The 18,646-nt window shown below is 53.7% G+C and overlaps 7 protein-coding genes across 7 annotated transcripts; 2 read left to right on the forward strand and 5 right to left on the reverse strand.

Moving 5' to 3' along the window:
- Positions 1-580: 580 nt before the first annotated feature.
- Positions 581-1,536, reverse strand: LY79DRAFT_141390 (uncharacterized protein). Its single transcript, XM_060550956.1, has 2 exons — positions 995-1,536; positions 581-865 (listed from the first exon to the last, which is right to left on the reverse strand). The coding sequence occupies exons 1-2, from the start codon at positions 1,303-1,305 to the stop codon at positions 661-663; spliced, it is 516 nt and encodes a 171-aa protein (XP_060420037.1). The 5' UTR covers positions 1,306-1,536; the 3' UTR covers positions 581-660.
- Positions 1,537-2,723: 1,187 nt separating this feature from the next.
- LY79DRAFT_586174 (uncharacterized protein) lies at positions 2,724-5,764 on the reverse strand (the record flags this gene model as incomplete). The annotated part of the gene is made up of 9 exons (XM_060560593.1): positions 2,724-3,256; positions 3,311-3,513; positions 3,558-3,677; positions 3,725-4,247; positions 4,362-4,734; positions 4,782-4,939; positions 4,992-5,174; positions 5,225-5,543; positions 5,597-5,764. The coding sequence occupies 9 exons, from the start codon at positions 5,762-5,764 to the stop codon at positions 2,724-2,726; spliced, it is 2,580 nt and encodes an 859-aa protein (XP_060420038.1).
- Positions 5,765-7,254: 1,490 nt separating this feature from the next.
- Positions 7,255-10,530, forward strand: LY79DRAFT_665123 (peptidase M16 inactive domain-containing protein; the record flags this gene model as incomplete). The annotated part of the gene is made up of 3 exons (XM_060563014.1): positions 7,255-8,021; positions 8,074-10,288; positions 10,339-10,530. 3 exons carry the CDS (start codon positions 7,255-7,257, stop codon positions 10,528-10,530), a joined length of 3,174 nt encoding a protein of 1,057 aa, XP_060420039.1.
- Positions 10,531-10,762: 232 nt separating this feature from the next.
- Positions 10,763-12,515, reverse strand: LY79DRAFT_646045 (C2H2 type zinc finger-containing protein). The gene is made up of 3 exons (XM_060562454.1): positions 12,194-12,515; positions 11,670-12,127; positions 10,763-11,620 (listed from the first exon to the last, which is right to left on the reverse strand). Exons 1-3 carry the CDS (start codon positions 12,449-12,451, stop codon positions 11,245-11,247), a joined length of 1,092 nt encoding a protein of 363 aa, XP_060420040.1. The 5' UTR covers positions 12,452-12,515; the 3' UTR covers positions 10,763-11,244.
- Positions 12,516-14,266: 1,751 nt separating this feature from the next.
- On the forward strand, positions 14,267-15,010 carry LY79DRAFT_665125 (uncharacterized protein; the record flags this gene model as incomplete). Its single annotated transcript, XM_060563015.1, has 1 exon — positions 14,267-15,010. One exon carries the CDS (start codon positions 14,267-14,269, stop codon positions 15,008-15,010), a length of 744 nt encoding a protein of 247 aa, XP_060420041.1.
- A 58-nt stretch (positions 15,011-15,068) lies between these two features.
- On the reverse strand, positions 15,069-16,478 carry LY79DRAFT_141487 (2-nitropropane dioxygenase). Its single transcript, XM_060550957.1, has one exon. The coding sequence runs from the start codon at positions 16,178-16,180 to the stop codon at positions 15,128-15,130; it is 1,053 nt and encodes a 350-aa protein (XP_060420042.1). The 5' UTR covers positions 16,181-16,478; the 3' UTR covers positions 15,069-15,127.
- On the reverse strand, positions 16,413-18,361 carry LY79DRAFT_535136 (uncharacterized protein). Its single transcript, XM_060556490.1, has one exon. It carries the CDS (start codon positions 18,065-18,067, stop codon positions 16,778-16,780), a length of 1,290 nt encoding a protein of 429 aa, XP_060420043.1. The 5' UTR covers positions 18,068-18,361; the 3' UTR covers positions 16,413-16,777.
- Between the last annotated feature and the right edge of the window lie 285 nt (positions 18,362-18,646).

Genomic DNA, 18,646 nt, shown 5'->3' on the forward strand with positions numbered 1-18,646 from the left:
ACGTGAGGAGATGTGATGGGACGGCAGTCTGTTTCACGGCAGTCGGGAGTTCGCCGAGCCTGGACTACAGTGTGGCATGCGCCGCATTTTCAGCGATAAGAAGGAGGATCCTGACGGGCCGTTTTGTGTATTCTTGTTTGTCTGTTCATGGGTCATGATGGAATGCTCTTTTTTTTTTGTTTTTTTTTTGTTTTTTTTTTTGTTTTTTTTTTTTTTTTATGTTGGGAAGGAAGGGAATTACTTTCTGAGTCGGTCGTGCTCGGGGTTGTGATCTGGTCCCCTCCCTTAGGGGTGTTGACCTGAATCAACATTGTTTTGAACTTGGAGGTATGGCTTAGCATGGAAGGGAAATTGGGAAAGTGTTGTCGTCGAGGTTTGGCTGAATGGGGGGAGGGGGAGCGCGTGCGTGTGTGAGCGTGTTTGAGTTTCCGTGAGGGGAGGATCAGTCCTGAAGTGAGAGACCATGGTGGCGGCGAAGCGAACTGGACCGATTGAGGCATGTACTCTAAGGGCCGCTTGCGAATACGCGTTCGGGGCGTATGCAAAAGACATGGACAGGCCAGACAAAGTAGCTCGTTCGAGACCAGACAGTTTACATTAGTTTCTCATTGTATACTGTGTGTGTGTGTGTGTGTGTGTGTGTGTGTGTGTGTGTGTGCGTTAGGGGAGATTAAAGTTTGAGGTGCTGTCCATGTGATGTCGTTGCAACGATATAGAAAAAAACATGGACAAGAAACCACGTAGCCCAAGTCCGGTGGGTGGACGGTCACGGCCGAGTCGGAATGGTGGTGGATGGATGGATGGATGGAGTATGTGTGTGGGTGGGTGTGTGCTCCGTGCTCCGTGCTCCGTGCTCTCCTGCCCCCTTTGTCGGAGAGAGTCAGTCAGTTATTCGATGCTCCTGAGATAGTGGTGCAGGTTTTTCATGCTTTGCAGTACAGGGTGTCAGACAAACGTCCCCGTTTCCCCACGGGCGCCGTAAACACCGACATACCTTGGTCTCTGGGGTCGGAACGCGGTCACTTCTGGGCATGGAATGAGGTGGAAATCGCGTAGAAATGGTGCAACATTGGCAATTTCCGCGCTGGAGCGGCCCAGCCCGGGGGACGGGCGTGTGATGAAGTTGGTCTGGGTTTCCACATAGCAGGAACCTGCGGGCATGTCACCCATACGGTGCCATGGACATTCGAATTCCCCATCCACTCTACCAAGCTGCAGGACGGCGAAAGAGGGGGCGAAGGCGAATGTTCGGACCGTCGGCGAACGTACACCTGTATGCTTTCCCGGAATCCTGAGGGATGACATGAATCAGCCGCGGACAGAGACTGAGAAAGCGAGCTAGACCGGTGTTCTCTGCGCGCATGGCGATTGGTCAATGGAACGACAACCTCCCCCCTTAAAAGATGCTTCGACTTTTCTACCCCGCCAAGATACCTCCGGCCGGTGCCATGCCACCTGGAGGAGGTTCCGGGGAGAAGAAGACTCACGCCCGGGTTGCACATGCCTGGGGAGGACACGAGCAGCAAGGGGCAGTCAAACGCACATGACACTACTTGGCATGACTGGATGAAATGATTACACGGACGGATTGGGAAGATGGACGCGGGGCGGGGGCGGAGGATGTGATGTGGACGTGCTTCGAGTTTGGAGAAAGGGATTGAACATGACCAAGGCAGCGCTTCAAGGCAGGTGGAAGTATCGTGGAGTATCTCTACGGCCAGGTGATTCGATGAATTGTCGGAGAGAAAGGTCCTGGATGCCACTCGTTCATTCGGACACACACACACGACGAGCTACCCAGAGATACTCTGAGTTGGGCGCTTGACAGGATAGGGATGTTGACGGGCAGCGAAGATCAGCGAGGCTTGCGGTACGGTTCGGACTGTTGTAACATTTAGTTAACTGAAGTAGCGCCTTGTCACGTAATGTAGCTCGCCGGACAAAAGTGAAATGGTGAAGGATGCAAGGAACCTTCCGCCATGTGCCACGTCGGGGTTTTCTCGGCGTCCTTCCCATCGGCTGGGAGGGAAAGTCTCCTAGTAGTGTGGGAGGGGGAAAACTTGTTCGTAGAGTTCGGGGCTAAGCAGATGACTGCGCTTGATTGATGACATAAGAGGCCCCAGGTGATATTCCTTTACTTACACGCCGGTCAAATGCCTCAAGTACTGCATCCTTAGAGGAATATGAAAAGGAAAAGGGGGAGGGGGTTTGAAGGTTATGTTTTGTTTGTGTGAGATCGGCTGACTGATGCAGTCACTGTTGCTTCAACACCTCGAAAGAGGGAATTAAACATAAAAGAGACGAATCAAAAACCCTACTGCGTACCGAGGCAGAAGAAACGCTCCTCAACGAGTTGGGGTAAGGTGGAGATTTGGGGTGGAAGGTGCCGAGACTGACAGGGCTCAGCGTGTCGCGTTGGAGAATGTGGAGAGAAACAGGTGGAAGGTAGGGGTGTGTGCTTGTGGAGAAGACGTGGAAGCGAACAGGGGAGGGGTGTGCTCCATCTCAGGGGCAGGTGTGAACTTAGACTAGAAGGGTGCGACCAGTTTTGGGGGGTACAATGGTTGATCGATATCGAAGGACACAACTTGGATGCAGCCAGTTCACGAGGTTTTGCAATGCGCCAGCAACGCCAAATGCCTCTTTCTTCTCTCATCCAAATTCCCTGCCCTTCAGGCCACCCTCTGTCGTCTTTCTCGTGCTCCTGGATCAATCGGCCCCCCTTAGTCGTGCAGGGGGCTTGGGTTCTCCCGAATCGACTTGATGGTCTCCCTCATTCGCGGGTTAGCATCGAAACTAGCCTCGATGAGATCGACCACCTCGTCAACCGAAAAGTATAGGCTGAGCTCGCTGTCGTTCCAAAGGTACCTGACCTCGTTAAGATTGGATTGAAGGACCTCGCTCAGGTACTTGAGCCTGAGCCATGAAGCTGCGTACTGCGCCGTCGTCGGAATCTCGTCTGCCTCGTGCTGCTGACCCTGGCCTGTCAATCTCGACGGCAGGAAGAGGTCGTCTAGCTCAGTGATCTTTGCAATGAGCTGCGCAATCCTGTACGCATTGTCCTGGCCGATGGACGACGCATCCATTACATCACTGATGATTTTGGACGAGATGCCATCGACAAGCGACCCCACTGCCTGGCACCATACCGAACGCGCCAGAATCGATTCCCAGGTCACAGCCAGAGATCGGACCCGTGCCATTGCCGAGTCCACGCAGCTGTCCAGTTCCTCCTGTTGCATAAGACTCTGATCACCTGTGCATCGGCGTTAGTACTGCAATTTTCAGCCCAGGCCAGCCCATTGCTCACCGCCTAGAAGGTCTCGAAGGACCGTCTTTTGTATCCCGAGTTCGTTGGTGTATGCACGTGTTGCGAAATTCTGCAGGCTCTTGATGTCGTTATCTATGCGCAACATGTTCTGAGCGCGGGTCGTCAGGTCCTCCCGGGCCTTCCATGTTAACGCCAAGTCGGCCAGCTTTTCAGACAAATACATGGCGTCATTGTAGAGAAACCTACTTTCGTCAGTTTGAGTATGGATTTTCAGGAGACCACTTACATATTCCCACCAATGTCGAGCGAGTAATAGTGTGGCGATACTGCTCGGAACATGGCCAGCGCGAACGTCGGCAGACTGAAGAGACCCGGGGCCGCGGCTGCCACGGGGCTGCTCTCGTATCTGTTAATCGTTAGCTACGCTTCGTCTAGTAACGGGCCACGACATACTCTGGCTGTGTCAGGGCCGCGCCATCCTCCAGAATGGCTAGAATGAGCTCTAGCACTGGCTCTGGCATGGACGATATATGGTATATTTCTCTGAGAACCATCTCTCTGCTCTCATCTGGCTCAGCCGGCGCTGTTTTGTGCTTCTTGGTCTGAGTCTCTGTCGATTGAGACTTGGGCTCGAGCTGCGGTTCTGTCGTCTCGTCTCCCCACCCCCAAGCATCAACAGTGTCGTCCTCGTCGTCTGCTGGTTGAGGCTCCGGCTTTGTGGTTTCTTCTCTATCTCCCGTGGCCTGATCTTCATCGTCCCAACCCCAGGCGTCAGCGCCATCGTCCTCCTCCTGAGTGGTTTGGGCGTTGTCAGTTGCCTCGGCCGGCTGCTCTACATCATCGTCGACTCCCCATGCAGCGCCCCAGTCATCATCTGTTGCAGTACCAGCTACGCCGTTGGCAGTCAACTCCTTGCCTTCGGAACGCGACACCATCTGCTTTTCGACCTTCTCCACTTGTTTCGGCGCCCCAAGGCCTAGAGAATATTAGCCTGGCATTGATAATTGGCATTGAAACAACGTAAAAAAGAAGTCAAGAAAATCCACACCCCTCTCCTCACAAAACAAAAAACAACGAAAAGGGAACCGACCATTTGACATCTTGACTCTGACAGAGTCGAGCGCCGTCTCTCTGCACTTGGCAAGCCATATTGACGGAGCACTACCGACCCATTCCTTGAGTTCCGTAAACCCTGTGAAGCCGTTGGCCTCAAGAACTTCGCAGAAGCCCCGAGCAGATTGAATGGCAGCCTGAAACTGGTTGAGATCTTTCAGCGTTGATGGCACTGCTGCATCCAACCACACGTGAATGAGCCTTGGTACCATGTCGCTCATCATGATGGGGCTGAAGAACATCAGGAGCTCAGGCGTCAATCTCTTGGCTAGGAAACCGACCAGTTTGTGGAGGTCTGTCAAGAGCTCATCAATGGACCTTCCGGCCTCTCCATGAAGCTCGACAACATTCTGTCTTATGTTAGCGGCGATAACAGTATATGGTGCTTAAGACTTGCCTCATTAGCTCGGATGGAAGGCAGTGATGAAGCTTTGACATCCATTCTCGGAGATACAATGGCCTTGTCGACATCATGCCAAAGTCGCGACATTCGATCTTCGACTTCTTTGTAGGCTTGGAGGCCAATGATTGCTTCTGAAAGGGTCATTTGCTCGCCTACGACCTATCAGTCGCCCGAAAAGCTGATAGAAAGGGATATGGAGAGTACCATCTAGTCTGTCGTAGATAGCAAGAGACCCAACTTCTAGGTCTGTGTGAACGAGTGACGCCCATACGTGGTCAAAAACATCGTGAACGTGCGACTTGAGCTCGAATGCTCGCATATCAAGCAGCCTCATGACTCGACAAGCCTTCTTGTTGACGGGAACTGCGTCAAGCTCTGCCCACGATTCTGCGAATGTCAGCTCTTCCGTCATATGTATAGGCATAGATTGGTCATACTCTCCAACCACCGAAGCGAGTCAATGATCCGCCGCTCTTTCATTGCCTGCTCAACCTCGCCCAGAAGTTCATTCGCATGATGTATGCCTCGTAGCACGTCGTGAAGCTGTTGCGTATAAATCACCTCCTTCTCGAGAAACCGAGCATGTTCTTCGGCATCTTGTATGGCTTTTCCCGAAACCAGCGGGGCCTCTGATTGTCGGACAATATCGTCGGCCAGCCTTTTGGATCGCAGGATGTCTTCTTGTAGCGTCTTCGCGTTGTTTACCCAGGAGCTGACGTCCCCTTTGGTTTCCTCGTTGATCTTGTGAACTTCGGACTATGTATGCGTCAATACCAAGAGGTTGTGGCCCATGATTAAATCTCGCATACCTCCAAATCCCTTTTCACCCTGTCCAATGCCTCGATCGCAGGTGACAAGTCGGAAGAAGACAGCGACAGCGAAGACGCTTGCTCGTCGGGGAAGTGACCGTCGAGCGCGAATGATATTAAGGCCTTTCCAAGTCGCGTAGAGCCATGCGGATCTGTATCGGCAGCCATTTTCCAGTGTCCAACGTGTGTTTTGCAGCTACGTATAGCTTTGCGAAGCTCTCGGTATCGTGGCCGGTAGGATCGTGGTCGGGATCGGGATGCGGCGGCTGGGTGGCACTTACTGCTACTTCGCAGTGGCTGACTGACGTAGGGTATTGAAATTCTCCCAAAATTTCACAGTGTTTGTGGTGAGCGACAGCTATGGAGGAGCTTGCCTCGTCGTGGTAATGCCACATTAAACTGGGTGACAAACTGCAGGCAATTATGACACCGATTGCATAGCTGTCACAAAGCACAACCCACGTCACAGTCGATGCTGTCGACGGTACGTATCCTCCCTTTCCGACCGAGCTTATCCCGGGCGGCTAGCGCTTCACCATCCCGAGCGCGGCAGCCGACCAATCGGTGGTCGTTGTTCCGTCAATGGCTTTGCGAAGAGCAGAAAATAAGGACAAACCCCACCAGTCCCTTGCCCTGGATGATGGAGGGGCAGATGGACAAATGCGATCATCGTCTAGTCCAGCGACACCTACCTTGTTATTGATTGTGCCCCGCGACGACTCAATAGTTGCGGCAATTCACAAGCGCCGCGCAAATATTTCCCGATTTCAGTCTAGTTCTCAGGAATCGCCAGAAGCACCAGCAGACAGACTGTTTGTGTTTGTCGTCGCTACCCCTCCTCCATCTCTGAGCCAGGATCCTTTTACAGGCGGTTAGGTAGCCGCTACCTATTATCCTATCACGAGTCGGCTGGCTTATTGGTCTTCTTTGTCTCTGGTCATCAGGCTGGAAGACTGCCATTCTGTGCGGTAAGCTGCTGTGCCTCCTTTTCATCCGTCTCACTGCTCTGCCCCCAACCATCCACACAAATTTCCTGATTGGTTCACGTGTCCTCTCTCGCTGCCTGCCGTATGTCTCGTCATGATGGCGCATCTATCACTTTACTCTGGCTACGAGCCTGCAACACGACAACTCGCCAGCTCGGATTAGACACTACGGAGTTCTGTCTGGTATAGAGACATGCTCAGCCTAAGAGCTAGCCAAGTGGCGCTCACCGTTGCAGCCGCACTACTGAGCGGATGTGCTCTCCAGTACTATGGAGAGGACTTATCCGGCGGTACAGGGTATGTATCGTTTCAGAACTCTGGTTATCTTACCGGCAATTGCCCCAAACTGTGGACGACGGCTTTATGATTGTCTTCATCTACCAACCCTCTTGCTCTCGCCGCCCCTTTCTATTGCTTGGCACTGATGACCCCTCCAACTCTGGATAAGAGATGTAGCATCCCGTTATCACGAGACTCGTACAAAGGTCCAGCTGTTTACGGTGGCTCCCTGAGCTCCCGGAGTTCTTGATGTGGCTGCTTATAAACCCTCTGACTATGCCCTTCTTCTGGTTTTCTATATTTCCTCGTTGCATTTATACCATGCAGCCAAGCACCGTACCAAACTGATTTTCACGCAGAACCTTCTGCAGTCTACACACTGAGTTGGACAGTATGTCGCCCGGAGAGAACCGCACGTCGCAGCCGCGGTTTCGCAAGGTACAGAGCTTCAAGACGGACTACGCCCCGTGTCAAATCAGCCAGTATGTTTCCGAGCGGAGCGGCATGCAGGTCATCGTGGCCGATCGCAAGGGCCCCAAGACCAACGGCTATTTCACCCTCGCAACCGAGATCTTTGATGACTCTGGCGCCCCTCACACCCTCGAGCATCTGGTCTTCATGGGCTCCAAGAACTATCGTTACAAAGGACTCCTCGACAAGCTGGCCTCTCGAGCCTACTCTGGCACGAATGCCTGGACGGCGGTGGACCACACAGCCTACACGCTTGAAAGCGCGGGATGGGAGGGTTTCTCTCAGATTCTTCCCGTGTATCTCGAACACGTCATCTTGCCGGTTCTCACCGATGAAGCGTGCGTGACTGAGGTCCACCACATTGACGGCGAGGGCAACGATGCCGGAGTGGTGTACTCGGAGATGCAGGCCGTTCAGTTCAAGAGCGCCGAGATCATGGACCTTCGAGCTCGTCGCCTACTGTACCCTGAAAACGTGGGTTTCCGCTACGAGACAGGTGGCATGACCGAGGCGTTACGTATCCTGACACCCGACCGGATTCGACAATTTCACAGGGACATGTACCAGCCCCGCAACCTTGCCGTGGTCATCATCGGGGAGGCAGACCACGACAATCTGCTTCAAATTCTCGACGAGTTTGAGGAGAGCATCAAGGATGACCTTCCACCTCTGGACTCTCCTTTCAAGAGGTGGGTAGCTGCTTGGCTTACGAAATGGTAGTGAAGCTGACGTGAGGTGCAGACCATGGATCGACTCAGCACAGCCTCCTGCGCTCAGCGAAACCATCATCACGACCGCCGAATTCCCCGAGGAGGACGAGTCCGTCGGCGAGATCACCGTGGCCTTCTTCGGGCCTAGCTGCACCGACATCATCGAGACGTCTGCGCTCAACGTGCTGCTAACGTATCTCTGCGGCTCGTCTGTCTCGATACTCGAAAACGTCATCGTGGAAAAGGAAGAGCTCGCCAGCTCGGTCTCCTACTGGTGGGACGCGAGGCCTAACTCGGTCATTTGGTTCCAGCCAACCGGTGTCGAGACGGAGAAGCTAGAGTTTGTTGAGAAGAGGCTAATCGACCTACTGAAGGAGGTCGCTTCGAAGCCGTTAGACATGGAGTACCTGACCTCCTGCATCCACCGTGAACGTCTGCAAGTCAAGTTTCAGGCCGAAGAGTCAGAGGGTTTCTACTCCAACAACATCATCACGGACTATCTGTTTGGCAAGCGGGATGGCTCCACTCTCAGGGACTTGGAGTCTCTATCAGAGTATGAGAAGCTCGAGAAGTGGACGGATGCTCAATGGAGAGACTTTCTCCGCAAGTGGCTTTCGGACGCCCCTCACGTTTCCATCCTCGGCAAGCCGTCCCAGAAGCTTGCTAAGAAGCAGAAGGAAGATGAGGAAGCGAGGCTGGCGAAGAGAAAGGAGGAACTCGGCTCTCAAGGCCTTGCCGACCTCAAGAAGCGCCTCGATAGCGCCAAGGCCAAGAACGACGAACCAATTCCCGCATCGGTGATCGACCAATGGCCCGTTCCTGGCACCGAATCAATCCACTTCATCGAGTCCGACACGGCGCGGTCCGGAAAAGCCAAGGCTCTCGGTCTTTGCAACAACGCGGCGCAAAAGATTATCGACGGCTCCAAGCAGGGACAAGACCCCCTTTTCATACAGTTCGAGAGCGTGCCGACCAACTTTGTGCACCTGACTGTCTACCTTGGTACGTCGCAGGTGCCGATCGAGCTGAAGCCTCTGCTACCCATCTTCAACGACAACTTCTTCAACACCCCGATCATGCGCGATGGACAGAAGGTCGATTTCGAGCAGGTCGTCATGGAGTTGGAGCAGGACACCATCAGCTACGGCCTCCGTTCTACGAGAGACTACGGTGATCCCGACGGCGTCATGATCCAGTTCCAGATCGAGCCCTCGAAGTATTCCACCGCCATCAACTGGATTCGAACAATGATGTTTGACAGTGTCTTTGATATCCAGCGCCTTAAGGCGGGCGTTCAGAAACACCTGGCTGACATTCCTGAGCTGAAGCGCGATGGTAGATCGATGGCGGCGGAGGTCGACATGTCCATTCACATGAAGAAAGAGTCGTACTCTGTTGCAAAGCGGGCACTAGTTAGGGCCATCTACTTGCGTCGCCTCAAGAAGCTGATCGTTTCCGATCCCGAAAAGGTTTTGTCGTGGTTTGAGCAGCTGCGCAATTCGCTCTTCACCTCGAACAACGTGCGCATTCTTGTCACGGCCGACGTGGCGCGCCTGCCCGAGCCCGTCGCCGCCTGGGACATACTTAGCAACAATCTCAAGGGGTCAGATGAGCTGATCCCCATTATCAAGCCACACACCCTCCTCACTGATGAAGGCCAGAGGCCCGGTGCTGTTGGTGCCGTCATCGTCCCCATGACCACAGCTGATAGCTCCTACGGCATCAGCACAGCCAAGGGCATCACATCCTTTGAAGATCCACGATTACCCGCCATCATGGTGGCGATTGGCTACCTTGAGACAACCGAAGGTCCACTGTGGAACTCCGTCCGCGGTCAGGGTCTGGCCTACGGTTCCTACTTTGGTCGTGAGCTCGACACCGGCACGCTCCAGTACAAGGTGTACCGCTCGCCAGACGTCAGCAAGGCCTTTGCGGCGTCGCGTGAGACGATTCGCAAAATTGCCGAGGGCGAGGTCGAGATTGACCGCCACCTAAAGGAGGGTGCCATCAGCCAGGTCGTTGTCCAGTTCGCCGATGAGCAATCGACGATGGCGTCAGCGGCGGCGCAGAACTTCATGCTCGGTGTTGTTCGCAGTCTGCCGCTCGACTGGCATAAGAAGATCATGCGAGACGTTCGTGATGTGACCAATGACCAGATCAAGACGGTTCTAAAGGAGCTTATCATGCCGCTATTTGAGCCGGGCAAGAACAACGTTGTCGTGACGTGTGCTCCGATTCTGCAAGAGGTGAATCCACGTGTACCTCTTGAAAAGGTGATTAGCTAATAGTCGTACAGAACATCGAAAAGGCGTTCAAGGAAATGGGCTACAAGACGGATGTGCAGCAGCTTGCTTACTTCCACGATGATTATGGTCTGAAGGGCGACGACGAGGACGAGGAGCTTGAAGACGGCGAGGATGAAGAGGACGACGACGACGATGACGATGACAGCGAGGGTGACGACTACAGTGACGAAGACTCTGATTGACGTTGCACGAAGACCTAGAGGGTGGAATGGTAGAGCTAGCCCCTTCGCTTCATAGAAAAGAGAGTGAGACCAAAGAGGCATTCCGCACAAGATATGACGGTTTACAGTGACGAGACACGCTGTGCGACACTATGAGTGATCTGGCTTACGCATTGATGAATGAGCTTCGCCGCGCAGAATTCGTTCGATTTGCCCCCACGACAGCTCTTGTATATTCAGGCTAATTGTTAACCGTAAAATGTCATCAGGCTGCGCGCCACATCGGGGAACAGTCTCGCACGACCTCTAGGTCTTGGACTTCTAAATAGTTCCTGTTCACATTTCCCCGAAGTCTGCCAGTAAGAAGTCGTTGCGGCGATTTTTTATCAAGAGAACGGCAGCACACATTGTGCGCAATCGCCTTTGGAGAACGAGACCTCGGGCGACCTAAGAAGGTCGTGCAGCGAGCCATTCCTGCAGATCGACCACGCCATAGGCATGGCTCTAAGGAATTGAGTTTATTACCAATTCGGCCAGCGTACTAGTCGCATCAAATTGAACCAGGTCGTCTTGGAAGTATGCTGAGGAGTCCCTTCGCATTCAACGACTTGAATAATTCCCTGTAGCCTTGAGTTGATATCGCTATAGTCAAGCTAGCTTGATGTCCTCTCTGCATGCCTAGGGCGACCTCCGATGTCCATGGCCCTGAGAATAATCGCTCCCTAATATGGATTCTCACCAAACAGGGTGGTTGCGAGCCCAATATTCTTGTTGATCAGCCTGCGTTTTCTCAATATAGTCCTCCGTGGCCTTCTTAGCCTGCTGGGTGCCGAACTTGATGATAGCCTCCGTGCTAACCTCGTACTTGACCGTGCCGTCCCGATGTTTGTCATTCACATCCGCCATGCCTCCAGTCAGCTGGTCAAGGTAATTGCGGTAATTCTCGGAGTGTCGAATGGAGCAACGATCAGTCTCCGACTCGGAGTGCGCCGTCAAAGAGGACGCGTCTCTGAAGTAGCGGAGGCATCCTGGGCACTGTAGCTTTGCGTTGTAGTGGGAGGTGGCTGCCTTCATATGGATGATGAGAGCACCGCTTGTGTCGAAACTCTTCCTATTATTTTGTCAGCACTATCTTCACAATTGTATAAATAGGCACTGACCTGCAAGATGACTGTGGGCATTTGAACTTGCCGGTGAAAGCGTTATAGTACTTCCGAGGGTCAAACTTTGGGTGAGATGGGTTGTTGATGTCATCCGACGACGCTGTCTTATTTGCTACGAGGCCGGTGTTCCGTTTGACTACATCATTTGTACCCTCTTCTTCCTTCAGATCCGGAAAGTCATCTGGCTTGAAGTAGGACGGGTGGGCCATGTACGGCTTGTCAAAGGCAGACTCAACACTTGGGTGTGACGCGGGGAAGTAGTCACCGAATTGGGAACCGCTACGTTTCTCAAGCTCATGGGTGAATGTAAGTTTCTGGGCGCGGTTTCTGTCGATGTCCTGTCGTCTGATTGAATTGCATTCATCATGCTCTAAATGACTCATCCAAGCAGCAAGCCGGACGAAGGTCTTCTTGCAGCCTGGGCAGACTAAGTTCTGCTCTTGCGGGTGCTCCTGCTATAGTCAGTGTTGCCCAAGGGTACAACCGCTGGCCTGGGGTAATATTCAAGTATGAGAGCTCACCTGGAGAATGTGTTTGTCCTTGGCATCGCTTGTTTTGAAATCCAGCGTGCAGATAGGACAGTGGATGTGGGTATACTCGACTTTCATCGCCATTCGCTTGTGTGCCATCAGTTTGTCAAAGCTGGCGAACATGTCACCACAGACGTTGCAGCGAGTTGCCTCATGAGGGGCCAGCTTCTTGCCTTCGGTGAGATTGGTAGGCTTCTTTAGGGCGTTCATCTGGCCGGCGTACTTCATAGAATGCTCGCTGGTGGACATGCTGACAGCAGACGTATATGTTCTAGGCCGAAGAGAACGCAGATAGTTATGGCGAGAACTGACGCCGGAAAACTGGCGATGTAATCTCATGTACCAGATTTGTCTTGATGGTCGACGATACCAAATAATTTGGCCAGGTTGAAATCTGGGGTATAAAGCCACCACGTGGGTTGAGTGGTTGGATGGTTGGATTGTTGAGTGGAAGGATTGAAAAAGGAAAATCAAAGTTCAGCAAAGACAAGGTAGACCAGAAGTGGATCTGAGGAAACAACCAACTCATAAGAAACAAGAAGGAAGGTGCTCCTTTTTCTCCTTCTGGAAGTGACGACGGAAGCTTTGTAGAATGTACTTTCCTCCAGCGTGGCCATAAAGCACATTTTGAGGTGGTTCGTCCCAGATGTTCGTTAGGCTAGGCGGGCGCTCAAGTTGAGAGTATTTGAATGAGGCATCTAAACTGTGTATTTGGGAAAGCTGAATGCTATTTTCCCTCTTTTTCTATCAAGCCGAGGCTCCGTGAACTCAAGGACCACCGCTGCAAACAAAATTACTCAACAAAGTTGAGGGTGTTCGTGCTGGAGGTTATACGCCAGGTACATAGGTCTTAAGAATTGACTCCGTGCTTTCAAATTCTGGGTTCTCGGGAAATCAACTTGCTCCTATAATAGATACCCGAATTAGGTCCTAATATTCGCAGTCAGACTAATCTTTTTTCCTGCTCGAGTCTTCACTGGCCCATGTACCGTATCAATATGGTCGGTGTTTTGTCATCGGTTTCAACTGCCTATATTATATGGGTGGCTTCTACCCTGTGCCATTAGTCTGGAATGTTGATGACGCGAGTCTTGTCTCAAGGTCCGCCGTTAGGACTGGTGGTGTAAGTGAAACAGTCACTCTCATCCGCGAAAGTCAAGACCTTTCTTCTGTACATCCCAACCACCTGGTTTCGGTCAGCTGCGGCATCAAAGCGGTGATGTCTTAGACAGTCTGAAATTTCTGCCAGAGATTTTGATACCTCAGTGTTGTCAAATAATCACTACGAGCAGGCACTAATCACCTCCCGAGAGTTTCCTGCGGGTGGGAGCGCCCTCTCCGTGATGATCTTTCTGATGTAACTCTCATGCCAGCCACAGACAACGGTGGCAAACCGACTCTATTCAAGACAAGTAAGGTTGTGATTGGGGCCAAAGTCTTGATTGAGGTATAATATCCGGAGCTTCGGCCCCTTGCCATCAAGTTGTCGAGTCATCATCTCGTGGCAAGAGGGTGGTTTCGAATCAAACGTCGACAAGTTATGTTCCCCTTCTAAAGCGCAATCTAAGCAAATAAGCGCCCAAATATATCAGGCAGCTTGAAGTCTCTAAGCCTCCATAGCTTTCATGCTTTGAGCCACTACTGAACAAAGAAACCCACAAACACCAGGCCCGTACTAACAAGGACCGCCTTCCCAATCACGGACAATCACTCTCACTGCTAATAATTGGTCTGACAATAGAACATCACCATTGTCTGCTGTGGCGTCTCAACCGGCGTCACACCGGCAGCACCGAATCTTCGGGCTTGGCCTAGTCGCCTCGCACGATCCCGACAAAGCCAAGATCTTTCCGCCCTTTTTTTTTTCTTTTCCTTTTTCCTTTTGGGCTCAAATCTTCGCCCCTATTACACTTAGGTATTTGAGCGTTACAGACCTCTTAAAGGGCAACGGGTCCTTCGTCAATACTAAGGCCCAGCAGTAGGGGGAAAGGAGGTGGCAGGAAGAATTGTGACCCCTATTCCAACACCATACAAAACCCCAACCAGACACTTTTCTATCCCACCATGTCTCTCTCCCACAAGTCAAAACGGGAGGCAACAGGCTTCCCAACTGCTAGGATGCCCCTCCCACTGCTCCCCTTCGTCTTCCTCGCCCACTTCGCGCAGACCGTGACCGACGTCCTCACAACTGAGACCCGGCGTACGACAGCACACCTCTCCAAGAACCTCGACTCGCTCCGCCTACAGGTACGCGGTCCCGAGCACTCTTTCGCACCCTTCTCGAGGCTGCCCGCCGAACTCCGTCTCAAGATCTGGAATCACGCTTTGCCGCCTCGGACGCTGCTCGCCACTCACGCGCCCAATCCGGCCTTGTTATCCGTGAACCACGAAGCCAGATGTGAAGCACTGCGGCGGTATACTCTGGTCAGACTCAATACTTGGGGAGACCGGCGCATATACATAGACTTTCGGAGGGACACCATCGCCATCATCGAGGGGAAGGGCGGCGGCGGGTTCCCCGTGCGTGGGGCCCGACATGTCATCGTCGTCTGCGAGGAGCCGTTTCGGAACCCGGGATCGTATCTGAAGTGCCGATATCGCGCCGGCCTAGGTTCCTTGACATTAGTTCTCGGAGCTAAGACATCGTGCCCAATACCGCTCCCCAACATCCGGGAGCTGCAAACACCAGAGGATCTACAGCAGAATTTGGGCTATTCCAAAGAGGAGTCCGAAAGGATAGGGATCGAGGTCAGGGGCTTGGCTCAGGGGTGGGGAGGCACTGAAGTCCGCGTGGGGGAGTTCGTCTGAGCAGCAGACACCAACCAATGCGGCGCACATCTGGAGCGACAATACCCATTTGCATATAGTTACACTTATCCCGTTACTCGAGCAGATCATACAGTACCTCATGTTTACAAACTTCTTTCATAGCTTGCTCCGCTGACCCAAATACACCTGCCCGAGCTTCAGTTGATCGACTGCCTCCTTGACCATCTCGTCCACAATCTCGCCAGCAGGTTGGATCTTTTCGATTGCACCCGCAACTTGACCCATCAGATGCGGCGGGTCAATGTCGTTGCCTTGCTCAAAATCAAGTTCGATCGGGACCACCCCCTCGTCGCAAAGCTGCCTGATCTTGGCTGGCTGCGAATGCCACTTGCGGATATAGTCATTTGTTTTCATCCGCAACGGCCGCCCAGACAACACAAGCGTGCGCTCTGTACCATCAAACCCGCACGACACAACCTCCTGCTTGTGTTCCTCGCTGCACCCAGCCTCGACGGACGCCACGAAGCGTGTGCCGACCCACACGCCCACGGCGCCTTGCATCAGCGAGCTCGCCAGCGAGCGGCCGTTGTAAATTCCGCCCGCAGCAATGACGAGCGCGGGTCCTCCCTTGAGCATCTTGGGCCGGTACCGCCGCGCGACGTCGACAACGGCCGGGATGAGAACCGAGTTCGCCACGTCGCCCGTGTGGCCGCCACCCTCGCCGCCCTGAGCGCAAACAATGTCGACACCGAGATCAAGCGCCTTGATGGCGTGTTTTGGATGACCAACCATGTTCATGACGTAGATACCTGCAGCGTGCAGCCTGTCAATGACGCTCTTGGGCGGCACGCCAACCGCGCTGACGAACAGTCGGGCGCCGGACTCGATGGTGATGTCGATGAGCTCGTCGAGCTTGCCGCCCGTGTAGTCGTGATTCGTCTTGCGAGCGTTGCCTCCAACTTGTGGCAGGGCGAGGTCAACACCGAACGGCAGGTCCGGGGACTTGAAGTTCTCCTTCATCTCAGCAATGATCTCGCGCAGCTGGTCGGGCGTGTACATGAAACCGCCTATAACCCCGAGGCCGCCGGCATTGGAGACCGCTGCCGCGAGAGGTCCACCGGACGTGCGTGCCATCCCGGCAAGGAGGATCGGGTGCTGGATGCCCAACAGCTGGGTTATCGGTGTAGTGATGGGACCGGTGGGAGCCATTGTGATCTTGTTGTGTGTAAAATATGTCTGGTCACCACGGCGAGGCTAAATCCATAGATGTAAGGGGACGGCAGTACACAAGTGTGGAGCTGTTGTGGCACGGGGATAACAGAATCGAACAAATGTTAAAATAATAAATGCGATCCCCATCCAACTATTAATATTCCATACACCATGACGGTGGAAAGCGTGTCGTAACTAGTTTACCTAGGCAATCCGGGGAGAGTGTGGGGTTAGGGAGTTGTGCTGCGGGGAAACACACCGAGGCAATTGCCTTCTTGGGACAGCAGCTCGCCCACCCAGGCCCCGGCTCCGGGCGGTTGAATCCGGCCGCCACAGCGCATGTGAGGCAATCCTAATGGAAAGCATGGCGGTGCGACTGTCTTGAGCAACACATGGCGCTCGCAAACTTGTATGAGATACAGAGACACAATGTAGAGGTGAAGTCGAATTGCACGCCTTGATGCTGCGCTGCTCTATTGAATTGTTGCCCCTCATGCTCGCGTTGGTATCATAATGACATGAGTTCGTCGGGTTTGCCGACTATTATACAATACTGGAACAAGGACTGCATCCTTAAGACCGTGCTCTACTGAGCTACCGAAAGCTTGGTAACCGCGCGGGTACAAACTCCTCGGTCGGTATAGTCGATTCCTGCGTCGACCGGATCACCGGCGCTTCGCCGTGTGTACCCTCTGTTTCGGATATACGCGTCATTTCTTTAATAGACTTCGTCGTCGTCACTTGCAGGGCAACCTTGACGTGCGACTCCTCGCCTGTGCCGCCCTCAGAGCCATCGTGAAGCCCCCGTTCGGATGCAAGCTGCAATGCGGCCTGTCGCTTGCGTTCTACCTCTTCGTCTTCCTCTCTCCGGATGCGCTCCTCCTCCATCTGCAGCTCCTCCATCGAAACTTCCATTGAGAGTGCCATCGGAGTGTCGGGCGTTGTTGGTATGCTTATCGAACCTTTCTGCGCCCCTGGACTAAGCATCGAATGGGTTGAATCTATGGTGGCTCGTGACACCGTCCTTGACATTGGCCGACCGTCTGCGCGCCGCTTACCCTTGCTAGCTTTCGTCCGGCTGCTGCTGCGGTCATCCCGAACCTTGTCCAGGACCATAAACTCGTCATCCAGCGGCACTGCGTCTTCCTCGCCCTCCCCATCACTTGGGAATAGATCACCCCGCGATCGATAAGAGTCCGACGATACGCCGGACCCCGTCGTCCCACTTCGATTTCTAGTCTTGGCGGTCCGGCTCTGGAACACGTCGTCATCAGAATCAACCCCAAGCAGAGGCTCCGTCTCGCCCATGCCCATCTCGCCGTGTTGCCGCGGGTGGTCTTGCAGATCCGCCGCGCTGGGCTTGTAGCGAAGCGTCTTGCCCAACTTCCACGGCAGCTTGCCTAGAAACCCGATAGGTTGCGTGCTGGGGATGACGGTCGGGTCGGACTCCAAAACCTTGCTCCCTCTGCCCCGGGTACCGTAGCTCATTCCTCGTTTTCTCTTGGGCTGGTCGTGTACCTCGCCCACATGCTTTCGTTGTGATCCAGTGCCCGCGAGCAGACGATCCCAGTCGTCGTTCCCCCAGCCCCCCAGAAAACCGCCGTCCTGGTCCTCTGCATACCAGTCGTCGTAGAAGTCGAAACTGTATTCGGCCCGGCCACCTGTGCGGTCTCGTTCTCGTCGTTTCCTTGCTCGTTCTTCGTGGTCACCCAGGCAGGGATTAGCGCATTGCTCCAACGAGCTGGCGATGGAGGCTAGACACGGGTTGATGTAGTGATGCTGAAAGCTCCAGATACCAGCGGCCGCATTCTCTGTAACTTCTCCGGCGTTGTGGGAGATTTGGTTCCAGCGCTGGCGCAGACGCGGGTCCTCGAGAAATGCCATGGTGATGGCTGCAGAGTGATGTAGACGGACGTCGCTGGCATAGAAGGTCAACCAAGATTACAATCGGGCGGCCCCGACCAGGCCGTTTATTGTCGAGGCCTCTTGGGTGGTATCGATTGCAGAAATCAGATGGATCGAGCAGATGGTCGGGAGTTGAAGGGAGCCATGGGATGTGGTCTGGGTGAGTAGCAGTTGGTTTCAAGTGCGCCGGAAACAAAAGGCAGCCAGCCGCACTCTAGCTGTTAAAAGTTGGGCTCAGCATTCCACTGGCTGCAGCGGCGCTCTCACTTGGGTTCGCTGCAGGTTGCGGGTAGGGTACTGGGGCGAGTGGCCTTCGGATTATCGATGACATGGCACGTGCGTGCACACTGGGTCTGCTTATCGGCACTGTTTGGAGTGGCTGGTGAAGGGAATACTTGGGTGGAATTGGCGTTGTGGATCCGGGGAAATTGCAAACCTTCTGCTGTATTGGCTGGCCATTCGCGTGGCTCAGCACGGTTGCGACCCCTGGAGGCCGACGTCACTCTGTCGCCCTGCCGAGATGGGCTGGAATGTCCGTCTGTACCTTGACTAAGTTTT

The sequence above is a fragment of the Colletotrichum navitas genome (genome assembly GCF_030913465.1).
Source record: "Colletotrichum navitas strain CBS 125086 chromosome Unknown LY79scaffold_2, whole genome shotgun sequence".
In the NCBI taxonomy this organism is placed as follows: domain Eukaryota; kingdom Fungi; phylum Ascomycota; class Sordariomycetes; order Glomerellales; family Glomerellaceae; genus Colletotrichum; species Colletotrichum navitas.